Source organism: Gigantopelta aegis, chromosome 7 (assembly GCF_016097555.1).
Source record: "Gigantopelta aegis isolate Gae_Host chromosome 7, Gae_host_genome, whole genome shotgun sequence".
Taxonomy (NCBI): domain Eukaryota; kingdom Metazoa; phylum Mollusca; class Gastropoda; order Neomphalida; family Peltospiridae; genus Gigantopelta; species Gigantopelta aegis.
Window position 1 is genome coordinate 37,067,343 of NC_054705.1, and position 14,810 is coordinate 37,082,152.

The 14,810-nt window shown below is 38.8% G+C and overlaps 1 protein-coding gene across 15 annotated transcripts in view; it reads right to left on the reverse strand.

Annotated features, from left to right (window-relative positions):
- LOC121377360 (zinc finger C2HC domain-containing protein 1B-like) overlaps positions 1 to 14,810 on the reverse strand; it is a 56,667-nt gene that overhangs the window by 23,380 nt on the left and 18,477 nt on the right. For 5 of the 15 annotated variants that reach the window (XM_041505335.1, XM_041505333.1, XM_041505331.1 and 2 more), the window contains exons 5-9: positions 13,143 to 13,281; positions 9,522 to 9,658; positions 7,971 to 7,988; positions 6,188 to 6,205; positions 2,807 to 2,908 (exon numbers count right to left, since the gene is read on the reverse strand). In XM_041505335.1, coding sequence (XP_041361269.1) covers positions 2,807 to 2,908; positions 6,188 to 6,205; positions 7,971 to 7,988; positions 9,522 to 9,658; positions 13,143 to 13,281 — 414 coding nt within the window. Of the gene's footprint in view, positions 1 to 309; positions 462 to 2,806; positions 2,909 to 6,187; positions 6,206 to 7,970; positions 7,989 to 9,521; positions 9,659 to 13,142; positions 13,282 to 14,810 lie in introns of all 15 variants that reach the window. The other 10 variants (XM_041505338.1, XM_041505337.1, XM_041505334.1 and 7 more) reach the window with 6 other exon arrangements.

The following is a 14,810-nucleotide window of genomic DNA, read 5'->3' on the forward strand; positions in this document are numbered from 1 at the left end:
TTATCAGAACACTTCAACAATCAAATTTAACATAGGCTTCCAAGACATTTAATCTGCCACAAAATTAGTATAACCTGCAAACTCACAACAAATTATCAAAACTGTTAAACATAGAAGGGCTTTTCAAGATGTACGTAATCTTTCAACATCAGCATAACCTACATGTAATAACTTTCAACAATGTTTAGAATTCAGCAAAGAACTGAAAACAAAGATTGAAAACTGTAGAATGTAACAAGAATGTCAAGACTGACAACAGCTTAGCAAACAGAACAAAACTGAAGCAATTGTTTTGAAATTACGTCAAACCTCATTTGGTACGATGCAATTTTATTCACTTGGTTAACACTCGTGTCTCTGTTAGCGACACAGCCCACACCCAAGGGTTTCTTTTTGTTTAGGGGCAACCCATCAGAAGGCGGGGGAGGTGACAAGAAATGGAGACCTGTGCGTGCAATATCCTGAACAAGAGAAAAACCGTAAAATAAAGATGTAACACCAGTTAATTGGACACATTCCCATTTTCACAAGACCGGCCTCAGTGGTGTCATGGTTAATGGTTAACTATACAATAAAGTAAAAAGTTAAAAAATAAATTGTTTGCCAAATATTAGTCAAATATAAGGAGATAACATTACATATGTTTTTATTTTTAATAAAGGCTATTTCAATTTTATATAAAAAAAATTATGGAAAATCCTGCTAAAAGGAAAATGGAGTTAACTTTCTTAAACAGTGCCGTACATGTAGTTCATTTGAGTTTCTCTTGAACAGTATTGTAATTTGTTTGTTTTGTGTATAGTGAATACACTAAAAACATTAAAATGATGCAATGTATATGGTATCTTGTTTTCGGACAGTTTAAAACGTTAAGTGTACAAATTTTGTAAGATGATTTCCAGTGCTCACTTATTAGAAGGAAGGAAATGTTTTATTTAACGACGCATTCAACACATTTTATTTATGGTTATATGGCATCGGACATATGATTAAGGACCACACAGATATTGAGAGAGGAAACCTGCTGTTGCCACTTCATGGGCTACTCTTTTCGATTAGCAGAAAGGGATCTTTTATATGCAACATCCCATAAACAGGGTAGCACACACCACGGAATTTGATGTACCAGTCGTGGTGCACTGGCTGGAGCTAGAAATAGCTCAATGGGCCCACTGACGGGGATCGATCGATAGGTTACTCTTTTCGATTAGCAGCAAGGGATCTTTTATATGCACCATCCTACAGACCACTTATATGAAATCAAAAGTAGGAATAACACTTTTTACTGATTACTGGGAATACAAAGTATTCAGGGCCCCATTCCACAAAGCTTCGTGGAACGGGGCCCTATAAAATAGATTTAAACCGCACAGCTCATAGTTGATAATTTCATTATAAAGTTAACCTTTAAGCCGTCAGACTTAATATTGGTAGGTACTGAGTTCAACTCCCAGTGCTGGCTTCCACCTAGAGTAAGTTTATCAACTAAATGCGTAGATGTAAGGCCACTACACCGAATTCTCTCTCACTAACCACTAATAACTAACCACTAACCCACTGTCCTGGACAGACAGCCCAGACAGCTGAGATAGCTACAGTAACTGGATATAAGCAAAAAAATAAGTATGATTGAATGAATGAAATTTCACCAATATCACATATTTGCATCTACAGTGAAACCCCCTCTAAACCCGACACCCTTGAGATGAAAACAAATGTTCGGTTTTAAGAGGGATCCAGTTTAGAGAGGTTAAATTCAGTCCTGGGGCCTAATTCACAAAGGTCTCTTAGGCTCTGCTAGACAACAAAACATCCTCTTTGCAAGTCTTTTAGCATTGCACTGTGATATTGCAAAGTTGCGAGAGTTTAGTGAATTAGGCCCCTGGTTTTCAAAAACTTCCTATTTTGAGGGAATTCCAGTTTACAGAGGGTCCAGACTTGAGAGTTTTCACTATATAAGGAAACTAATATTTTTATACACAGAAACACACATTGACTTACACAGCTGTTTGGTGTGTAACATAGGGATATTTTAAAACTTCATCTGAAAAGTTTAAAAGTTGGTTAACTTTGCTTTGCTTAACACCACCACTAGAGCACATTGATTTATTAATCATCGGCTATTGGATGTCAAACATTTTGTAATTTTGACAAATAGTCCTAGAAAGGAAACCCGCTACATTTTTCATTAGTAGCAAGACATCTTTTATATGCCCTATCCCACAGAGAGGATAGCACATACCACGGCCTTTAATATACCACATGTGGTGTACTGCCTAGAACAAGATATAACCCCATGAGGCCCATCGACAGCAGGGTTTTTGCCAGAGGGAAAACGGGTATGGTGCCATACCCAAATTTGTTTGCAGATTTTTTTTTAAAGTTAACCTTTTAACAAACCTAATCACTTTTATCATTACTGTATGATTTTCTTAACTCTAACACTAAACATAACCCATTTTCTTTCTGGGGGAGGCCCCCTATTCCCCCCTGTTGACTGTGGTTGCATTCAATTCCATAGCGCCATACCCAAAAATGTCTTTCTGGCAGAAACACTGGACGGGGATCGATCCTAGACTGTACACGCATCAAGCCAGTGCTTTACCACTGGGCTACATTCGGCCACTTAAAGACAAAGCTACGGAATGAAAGAATGAATGAATGAATGAATGAATGTTTAACGACATCCCAGCATGAAAAATACATTGGCTATTGGGTGTCAAACTATGGTAATGCAAACAAACACAAAGCTACGGCAACACCAAAATAAGTCCGAAAGAAAAGTCTGAGAATAAAATATCATTACCGCTGCTCCAGCTCGGCCCACGGCAGGTCGGTTACCAGGGGGTGGGGCTGCAGCCCCTCTTCCAGCAGCCCCAACATTAGACTTCGGCTTTGGAGGTTGGAACTGAAAAATTGAAATAGCGGAATTGAATTTTTTTTTTTTAATTTTTGAAAAAAATAATCATATTCAATAGATTAACGATAATTCTGTATTCAGTGATGCTGTAAAATTAAAAGAAGACAACACCAGCATTACATGCCCTCAGCTTCAGAGGGTGGTACTGAAAAATAAAAATAAAAATTGTAAATAAAAATGAAAAACAAAAACGAGTAAAAAAGAAGAAAACCATCATATTCATTAGATTAACAATAATTCTGTATTCAGTGGCACTGCAAAATTAAAATAAAACAGCAAGTAAAACACAATGTATTTTTTTAATGTTTATTTATTTAACAAACTCAACACATTTTAATAATGGTTATATGTAATCCGACATGTATGCAAGGCATCTTACATAAAGTTTGTTTCGTTAAATGACACCACTAGAGCACATTGCTTTATTAATCATCAGCTACTGACTGTCAATTAGTTGGTAATAGTCTATGAGAGGAAACCTGCTAAATGCAAGGGATCTTTTATATGCACCATCCCAAAGACAGGATAGTACATACCACAGCTTTTGATTTACCAGTTGTGAAACACTGGCTGAAACGAGAAATAGCCCAATGAGGCATCTTACATAGTCACCATCCCAGGATGCATAGGCAGGACAGTATATACCACGGCCTTTATTACCCCAGTTGTGGAGCACTGGCTGGAAAGAGAAGTAGCCCACCAATGGGGATTGATCCCAGATCGACCACGCATCAAGCGAGCACTTTACCACCGGGCTACGTGTCGCTCCCTCATAAAACATGAAAGCTTGGTTTGGTTTAACGACACCACTAGAGCACACTGATTTATTAATCATCAGGTACTGTATATCAAAATTTTTGTCATTCTGACATATAGTTTAAGAGAGGGATCTTTTATATGCACCATCCCACAGACAGGATAGTACATATCACAGCCTTTGCTATACCAGTTATGGTGCACTGGCTGGAACAAGAAATAGCCCAATGGGTCCACCGATGGGGATCATGTAACGCTAATAAGAGTAAATGTCAATAGCACCACATTTATAAATTACGTATAATAATATTCTCAACTCTGGCCATATCTGTAAAATGTAAAAATTCTCAGAAAGTTAAATATGAAATAACAAAAACGCGATAGCAGAATGTGAAGACAATGTTGAGAATGATCTCCTCTCAGGCTATTTGACCTGACGTGTCAACAGACCCTCTGTAAACTGGAATTACCTCAAAACCAGACATTTTCCATGGTCCCTTTTAAAATATAAATACAGAAAATGACCTGTCTAAACCACATACCCCTCAAGACAAGACTTTTTACTGGGTCATGGGGGTGTCCAGTTTAGAGGGGTTTTGCTGTATAACAAAGTTTAAAAGTTTGTTTTGTTTAACGACACCACTAGAGCACACTGATTTAGTAATGATCGGCTACTGGAAGTCAAACATTTGGTAATTTTTACATATAGTCTTAAAGAGGAAACCCACTACATTTTTTCATTAGTAGCAGGGGATCTTTGTATGCACCATCCCAGACAGGACAACACATACCACGGCCTTTGATATACATGTACCAGTCGTGATGCACTGGTTGGGACAAGGCATAGCCCAACGGGCCCACTGACAGTGATCGATCCTAGACTGACTGCGCATCAAGTGAGTGCTTTACCACTGGGCTACATTCCGCCCATGTACAGAAAAAAAAACCTCTAGAACCTCTTCTAAACCAGATACCCATTAAAATGGGACTTTATACTTGGTCCTGTGAGTGTCCAGTTTAGGAGGGTTTTACTGTATAATAAATAACACATTACAAATTCATCATACATATGAATGAAGTTCAATGAACATATCGTAAACTGAAAAATTATTTGCATCTTTAATAATATTTAGAAACATATTACAAATTCATCATACATATAAATGAACATATCATAAATTGAAAAATTATTCGCATCTGTAATAATATTTAGAAATCTACATTTAATTTAATAATACATCATAATATAGGCACTCAAGAATTTCACACCAACACAGAAATGTGTCGAAGAAGAAGACTACTCTGCCCCAGCCCCAAAACTAAATTCACTAAATTCAAAAAACGTGCAACAGTGATAACAAAATGTGGGTGGAGGAAATAAAAATAATTTAATTTTTTAAATCTTGAACGTGAGTGTATGAAAATGAACACACCATAAACAAAAAGATATCCTTAATAAAGTTGTTAAATTTCCTAACTGTTCACCGACAGTTAAGCTGCTATAACGACCATCAAAATAGCTCACTCTTATTGAGTACGTACTGTAAACCAGGAAACCAAATCTGTACACATAAATTTTGTGTTATTGGCATACAAACAATTCATCATGAAATTCATATGTATGCATTATTTTCATTGCAGATACATGTATGCATGCAGATTCCAAAGGTTATTCACAAAATTTACATGTCACAAATATGTTATAACAAACATATTCGCGGGGAAAAAAACCTAAATGTTGCAATATTAATCAGGTTTAGAGTAATCAAATATTTAACATTTATTTGACAGTATGTGATTGGACAACTTATGCAATATGAGGATTGGGGCACAAAAACAATGAATTCATATTTTGTTGCAAAATATGAATTAATTTTTTTTAAATTTAAATTTAAAGTTTGTTTAGTTTAAGTAGAGGACATTGATTCATAAATCATCGGCTACCAAATATCAAACATTTGGTCAATCTAAGTCTTCAAAGGAAACCAGCTACAATTTTCCATTAGCAGCAAGGGATCTTTCATAAGCAGGGTTTCTGCCAGAGGGTAAAATGGGTATGGCACAATACCCAAAAACAATTTGCAGACTTTTTTTTAAAGTTAACCTTTTAACAAAATTAATTACTCTTATCACGAATGTATGATTTTCTTAACCCTAACCCTAAACTTAACCCATTTTCTTTCTGGGGGAGCCCCCCCCATACCTCCTGTTAACTGTGATTACATTCAATTCCATAGCGCCATACCCAAAAATTTCTTTCTGGCAGAAACACTGATAATTAAGCACTTTCATACAGACAGGATAGCACATACCATATTGTGACGACCTTTGACATATCACTAATGGGGAACTAGCTACTAGCTGGGACTGGGGAAATGATAAAAAGATACAAGTACACGGGTATGAGTCTATGACACCAAGCTATTGTACATGTGTGGGTAGTATATATATACCCAGAATGCACCACACCCAGCTACATGTGTATGCATGCGTCACAGTAACCATACTCACTCCATCCTTCGGGTTGGCCTAAAACATAAGATATTCTTAAAGTAACGCTATCATAACGTATCAAATACATCTTTAATACCAGTTTAGATTATGAGAAAAGAATTTTAGATAATTAAATGTGTGGAACGTATCATAAACTGGTTTGGCTTATTTTGTTACAATTATTACTTTTTATTTATTTGTGATGTAAAATTCATTATTAATCTTAAAAAAAAAAAAATTATAATAATTATAGTTTTTAAAAATTATAATAATATAAAAAAAAAAAATAATAATAATATCAAAATTAATTTAACAAAAAATCACTTGTTTATTCAATATATTACAGTAACTACTCAATGATTTGGCAGACACGAAGCTCTCTCTGCCCATATTGTTAAACAAATTATTTTATTATCCACATACATGTAGTTCAAGATATTTAGGGAAAATATAACCAGTATGACACGTGTGTCATAATGATTTCATGTGCACAACAAATGACGTAATTTTGGGAAACGACGTTATAATCTTCTCCAGTCTTAGATCTATGTAAACGCTCACCAAAATGATGTAATTTCAAAAAATGACGTTGTTTCATCGTCTCTAAATCTAGTTACATTTGAAACATTTTGACATGGTCCTACCTTTTTATTAAAAAAAATAATATTTTGGATAATGTGGATAATAAAGAAATTATTACACTTGTTTGTGAATCGTACTGATTTTATGAAACTCGTGTCAAGATTCATGTATTATCCTCGCTCTCGCTTGGGTAATACAATAATCCTGACATGAGTTTCATAAAATCAGTACGATACACTAACTCGTATAATAATCTCTATATACAAAACAAAATTAAATTAACATCAGGTTGCAAATTTAGGATTCCATACTTTCACAAATTCCACATTTTGGGTCGGAAGCATAAAATTATGAAATGGAATCCCAAAATATCTAGCTTTCCAGTGGATTCATAAAAACATATTTAACTTTTCCCAATTTGGGATTTTCATATACAAAATATGTAGTATGCTTATTCTAGTATATGAAATAATTTTACAGTTTTTTTAAGCATGCATTATTGCATAAATTCAGTCAACCGTTTGTCGCTAATGTTCGCTAGACTGATTTTTACGCTACACAGTAAACCGAATTACCACTTCAGGAACCAACCAAATAGTTTACGAATGTTAGCAAAATGTTTGCTGGCTGAACTTGGGGCTAGTAGTATCAGAAGAAAGGAAAGGAATGTTTGTTTTATGACATCATCCTAAGCAGTGAATGAATGAATGTTTAACAACACCCCAGCACAAAATTACACATCGGCTATTGGTAACGTAAGTACATGTATATGGAGGATATTTCATGTTTTTTGTCAAATATGATTTATATCTCATCAAGTGAAATTTGCAATCATATCTCATGATAAAAACATGAAATTGTCTATTTATTATCTAACATTTGGCAATTTACCTTTATTTTTTAAAATGCCAGCAGCAAAATAGTTGCGGCTTTCTTACAGTGAAGATAACACTTTCTACAGTGACGATAACACATTTTAGAGTGAAATAGTGAAATTTTCACTCTAAAATGTGTTATCATCACTAAGTGACTGATAACACTTTTATTTCACTGATATTTTAAGATATTTCACTAAATGTTATATAATAAACGGAAATATTATTTATACAATTACGTAAAAGCACAGTGTAATCCTAAGCCATCATTGACATGTAAAATACGTCACTACAGTTTTACACCCAGAAGTACGACGTTCAATCACAACATCCACTATACTTACTGCTTCCTTTGGGTTGGGCTAAAACACAACAAATTCTTAATTTAATTTTAGAGTAAAAACTTTGGAAAATTAATTGAATTAATTTTTAATAACACTCTAGATCAGCTGATGATTCCTAAACTCTGATGGTCAAACATGGCTGGCATAACCGTTGACAATGTTTGTTTTACTGGTCCAAGCCACGTCACCTTACATTACATGTATGCTATGTTACAATTGCTGTCTATGGAATCTGATTCAGTAATATACAGAGAATACTCCCTGAGAGTCTTTTGATATCATAATTTATCAGCACGAGTTGATAAAAGTATGAAATTCGAGGCTTGCCGAGGATTTTTTTTATACTTTTATCAACGAGTGCTAATAAATTATGATATCACAAGACACTGGGGGAGGGGGGTATTCTTTTTATCATCCATTATCATTCTTTTTATTTGCGACAGTTGTAAACAACGTCAGCAATGTAGGTTGAATGTCACTATATTTAGCAGCGACAGACTCGTTAACTAGCAGAACGACAGTGGCGTGACGTCACTAATGATAGGTTTAGTGCTGAAACATACACAGTGACGTAACAAAAAGAAGCGATATCTCCTAGGAGAATATCGCAAATTATAGTGCCAGCGATATCTCCTACAAAAAAACTTTAATGGATGATAAATATATATATATTGCCCCACAGCTACTGTTACTGTTAAAAATCAAAAATGTATATTTCAAGTCACATGATCTGTATGACCCTTCGTTTACTAAGTCAGATGTCACCTGACCTTTATCTATAACTGTTACATTAAAGAGATGGTTCTCAAATTTATTACCATTATAAGATATTTTACAAATAACAGTCTAAACTAAAATTACATATTATGTGCATTTTATCAGCATCACCATGGGCCAGGAGATCTTTTTGCCTGATGTCCCTTTTATGATAACGTTTGGTCTGGCAGATTTTTATTCAGTCCGGTAGAATTTGTAGTTTACTGGAGCAAATTTTAGCCAATTTCAACCCCAGTGTGTAATTTTTGTCACTAAAAAGGGACTCCCATTATATTTTGGTACATGTCAAAGTGATACGTCCCACTAAAATGCCCACTAAAATGCCACTAAAATGCCCACTAAAATGCCAAGTGAGACATAACACTGCAATGTCATCCAAGTGGGACGTAAACACTTCGACATCATCGACTGTCGCACTACAACCTTACAGGAACATCAACCAAACGAGTTGACTGACATAAATTAAGATCAATTATGGGTAATAAATAGGATATTAAACTCGCTGCCATTTCATATCATGTTTATGTCCCTCGTGAAATAATGTTCACTGTCACTCGCTAAAGCTTGTGACAAGTGAAAATTATTTCACTTTTGACATAAATATGATACGAAATGGAAGTTTGTTTAATATCCTATAAATATGATCCCACACCTGAATACACAACTCTCATCACACTCCCTACCATCCCAATATTTTGAATTTCAAAATACTCTCCCCCCCACACCCCCCAAACACTATTTATTTTTTTAACCTCTCTGACAGAAAACACTCACCTTCCCTTTGTTGGCAGCAGCCTTGTTTGCCGGGGGGAGTGGGCCCTTTTTCAAACTCTGCTCCTTGCAGAAGGGGATGTGGCGCTCTGCGGCTTTCCGGTTGAACCGACGATCGCAGTATGGACATTGTTCATAGTCTGCGTGAAAAAAAAAATTTAAACAATCAGACAACAATTCTGAGACAATTAAATATCTTGCCTACTGTATTTTTTAATTTCAACATATTTTCGTGATTATATCAGGGCTCGTGCTGTCGGTTAGTTGCTAGTTGTTAGTGAGAGATAAGTCTGTTAAAACTCGCTCTGGGTGAGAGCCGGTACCGGGCTGCGAACCCTGTACCTGCCAGCCTTATGTCCGATGGCTTAACCACGATGCCACCAAGGCCGGTTTTTCTTCCTATTTTCATTTCATTTCAATTTATTTTCGTGCTTACATGTATATCCCATTATGGTTCAAGCACACTGTCCTGGGCACACACCTCAGCTATCTAGGATGTCTGTCCAGGACAGTGGGTTAGTTGTTAGTAGAGAAGAGGGTGTAGTGGTCTTACACCTAACCATTTAGTCGTTAAATCTCGCTCTGGGTGGAGGCCGGTACCGGGCTATGAACCCAGTGCCTACTATAAATATGGGAGCAAGGGTGAGGGGTAGTGTTGCTTTTAATGTGTGATGAAGAACATATTATGAAATAATGTTATATTTATTTCTGTTCATACTTAAACTGCAGAAATATATTACTGTTGTGATATGTATGTATTTTGGAGACGGCCTAGTAAGTAGTGTAACTTGTGCCTAATCCATTTGTTCTTTAAAAAGCAATAAATATGTTTCGATAAAAAATAAAAATAAGAATAATCCAGTTGTTTTTTACTACAAAAAAGTTTTTTTAACAACATCTATTAATAAGTACCTGTAATAAAACATTGTTATTTGGGGCATACCACTACCAGGCTCCCACCGGCTCCCATTGAGTCGTAAAAACTCACTCTGGGTAGGCGAAAGACCACTACACTGACTTCTCTCTCACTAACCACTAACAACTAACCCTCTGTCCTGGATTTACAGCCCAGATAGCTGAGGTGTGTACCCAGGATAGCATACTTGAACCTTAATTGGATATAAGCATGAAAATAAGTTGAAATGAAAAGAAATGATATCACTACTGGTCACAAGATACACACATTAAGCATATCCTTGACCAGCTTTTAAGTTGTGAAGTAAGATTTAGTGTTTAATAATCTGACACACGTAAAAAAAAAAGTTTAAACATATACAAGTGTGTTTGTGTGTGTGTGTGTGTCTTACATGGATTGATAGATGGTGGTGGGGTGGGAGCAAAACCCAGTGAAATATTGTCCTCACTTACCTGGACTGATAGACAGCGGTGGGGGGGGGTGACTTACCTGGGTTGATAGGTGGTGGTAGGGGGTGACTTACCTGGGTTGATAGACAGTGGTGGGGGTGACTTACCTGGACTGATAGACGGCATTGGGGGTGACTTACCTGGACTGATAGACGGCAGTGGGGGGGTGACTTACCTGGGTTGATAGACTGTGGTGGGGGTGACTTACTTGGATTGACAGACAGGGTGGGGAGGTGAGGGAGTGACTTACCTGGATTGATAGATGGTGGTGGGGGTGACTTACCTGGGTTGATAGACTGTGGTGGGGGTGACTTACTTGGATTGACAGACAGGGTGGGGAGGTGAGGGAGTGACTTATCTGGGTTGATAGACGGTCGTGGGGGTGACTTACTTGGGTTGATAGACAGTGGTGGGGGAGGTGAATGTGCGACTTACCTGGATTGATAGACGGTAATGGGGGTGACTTACGTGGATTGACAGACAGGGTGGAGAGGTGAGGGTGTGACTTACGTGGCTTGATAAGACGGTGGTGGGGGTGACTTAAGTGGATTGACAGACAGGGTGGAGAGGTGAGGGTGTGACTTACGTGGCTTGATAAGACGGTGGTGGGGGTGACTTACGTGGACTGATAGATGGGGTGGGGAGATGAGGGTGTGACTCACCTGGTTTGATAGACAGTGGTGGGAGGGGCATAGTGTGACCTACCTGGATTGATAGACGGGGGGGGGGGGGGTGTAGTGTGACTTACCTGGATTGATACAGGGGTGGGGGAGGTGGTAGTGGCTTACCTGGATTGATAGATGGGGGTGGGGGAAGTGGTAGTGACTTATCTGGGTTGATAGACGGTCGTGGGGGTGACTTACTTGGGTTGATAGACAGTGGTGGGGGAGGTGAATGTGCGACTTACCTGGATTGATAGACGGTAATGGGGGTGACTTACGTGGATTGACAGACAGGGTGGGGAGGTGAGGGTGTGACTTACGTGGGTTGATAGACGGTGGTGGGGGTGACTTAAGTGGATTGACAGACAGGGTGGAGAGGTGAGGGTGTGACTTACGTGGCTTGATAAGACGGTGGTGGGGGTGACTTACGTGGACTGATAGATGGGGTGGGGAGATGAGGGTGTGACTCACCTGGTTTGATAGACAGTGGTGGGAGGGGCATAGTGTGACCTACCTGGATTGATAGACGGGGGGGGCAGTAGTGTGACTTACCTGGATTGATACAGGGGTGGGGGAGGTGGTAGTGGCTTACCTGGATTGATAGATGGGGGTGGGGGAAGTGGTAGTGGCTTACCTGTATTGATAGACGGGGTGGGGGAGGTGGTAGTGGCTTACCTGGATTGATAGACGGGGTGGGGAAGTGTAGGGCTGACTCACCTGGGTTGATAGACGGTGGTGGGGGAGGCGGTAGTGTGACTTAACTGCATTGACAGATGGGGTAGGGAGGCGGCAGTGGCTTACCTGCACTGATAGACAGGGTGGGGAAGTGAAGGGGTGACTCACCTGGATTGACAGACGGGGTGGGGAAGTGTAGGGCTGACTCACCTGGGTTGATAGACGGGGTGGGGAAGTGAAGGGGTGACTCACCTGGGTTGATAGATGGCGGTGGGGGAGGCGGTAGTGTGACTTAACTGCATTGACAGATGGGGTAGGGAGGCGGCAGTGGCTTACCTGCACTGATAGACGGGGTGGGGAAGTGAAGGGTGACGCACCTGGGTGATAGATGGGGGTGGGGGAGGCGGCAGTGGCTTACCTGCACTGATAGACGGGGTGGGGAAGTGAAGGGGTGACTCACCTGGGTTGATAGATGGCGGTGGGGGAGGCGGTAGTGTGACTTAACTGCATTGACAGATGGGGTAGGGAGGCGGCAGTGGCTTACCTGCACTGATAGACGGGGTGGGGAAGTGAAGGGGTGACTCACCTGGGTTGATAGATGGGGGTGGGGGAGGTGGCAGTGACTTACCTGCACTGATAGATGGGGTGGGGAAGTGAAGGGGTGACTCACCTGGGTTGATAGATGGGGGTGGGGGAGGTGGCAGTGACTTACCTGCACTGATAGACGGGGTGGGGAAGTGAAGGGGTGACTCACCTGGGTTGATAGATGGGGGTGGGGGAGGCGACAGTGACTTACCTGCACTGATAGACGGGGTGGGGAAGTGAAGGGCTGACTCACCTGGGTTGATAGATGGGGGTGGGGGAGGCGGCAGTGACTTACCAGCATTGATAGACAGGGTGGGGAAGTGAAGGGGTGACTCACCTGGGTTGATAGATGGCGGTGGGGGAGGCGGCAGTGGCCTGCCCTCCATCTGAGCCTTCGTGACGTCGCGGGCCGCGCGGATGCTGTTTACAAAATCTTCATGCTTGGCTCGCCAGTTGCTCTTGGGCGGCTGCACAACCTGTAAAGTTAACAGTCTGTTTTGTTTAATGACACCACTAGAGCATATTGATTCATTACTCCTCAGGTAATGGATGTCAAACATTTGGCCATCTCGACATGTAGTCAGAGGAAACCTGCTATTTTTCCATTACTAGCAAGGGATCCTTTATATGCACTTTTCCACAGACAGGATAGCACATACCACGGCCTTTGATAATCTTTAAATTTTTCCATTAGTAGTAAGGGATCCTTTATATGCACTTTTCCACAGCATTTAAAAGTAAGAGGTCAATTTTGGGGCTGAGCATCTGCCATTTGTGATCATGTTACAGTTAAAGTTTGTTTTGTTTTAATGACACCACTAGAGCACATTGATTTATTAATCATCGGCTGTTGGATGTCATACATTTGGAAAATTTGACATATAGTCTTAGCGAGGACACCCGTTACATTTTTACATTAGTAGAAAGGATCTTTTAAATGCACCATCCCACAGACAAGGTAGCACACACCACAGCCTTTGATATACCAGTTGTGGTGCACTGGCTGGAACGAGACATAGCCCAATCAACGGGGATTGATCTGAGACCAAACGCACATCAAGCGAGTGTTTTACTCATGTTACAAACACACTCTAACATGAAAATTAAACTTCAGCTCAGTTCAGTGAACTGAAAACCATGCCTTTTAATATGTACATAACATTTTGTCTCAGACATTATTGCTCTGTATACCTTAGATTTTAATCAAGTCTTCAACATGAAAATCATGCCATTTTAACATCCAAATTTATTTTCAGTGCAACTATTCACAATGTCTACAAATTTTCAGCATAACCAGATGAAAACCATTTTCCATTTTAACATCCACACAAAATTTCAGTTCAACTGTTCAACATGACTGCACAATTACAGCTTAATTTGCATGAAAACCATACATTTTAACACACACATAATTTAACATTGCTGAATCAATTGTTGAAGGCAAAAAACCACATTATATTAAAAGATGCCTGTAAAAGATTTCAGCTCAATTCAGCTGAACCCCATGCACCATAACATGTGTATAACATTTTAGGCTTCATTGTTGAAGCTGAAAATTTCAGCTCAGTTCTTCAAGCCAAAAATGCATATGTTATAACATGCCTGCAAAATTTCAGCCAGCTTCTTCATTCCAGCTGAAATGTACAGAAGAATGCATGCATGCATAGTTCAGCATTTGCATGCACGAAAAATCTGTTAAGGTGTGTTTGTGAATAATTTACAATCAGGCATAAAGTGTAACATAAAACATTGTTTGTTTCCGGTTACTCGACTAATCCTAACTGTGACCTACAAACTTTAATTTTTCTCTTTTTTTTTAAAAAAATTCCTATATAAGAATAAAATACAAAACAAATATTTTGGTGTTGTTATGATTAACTTTCCATAAAAAAAAAAATAAAAAAAAAATAATAATAATTGTTTACCTACAAGGCTACATGTACCTACCACATTTAAAAAAAAAAAATTTAATATAATTTTTTTATCATCATGTAATAGGAAACAA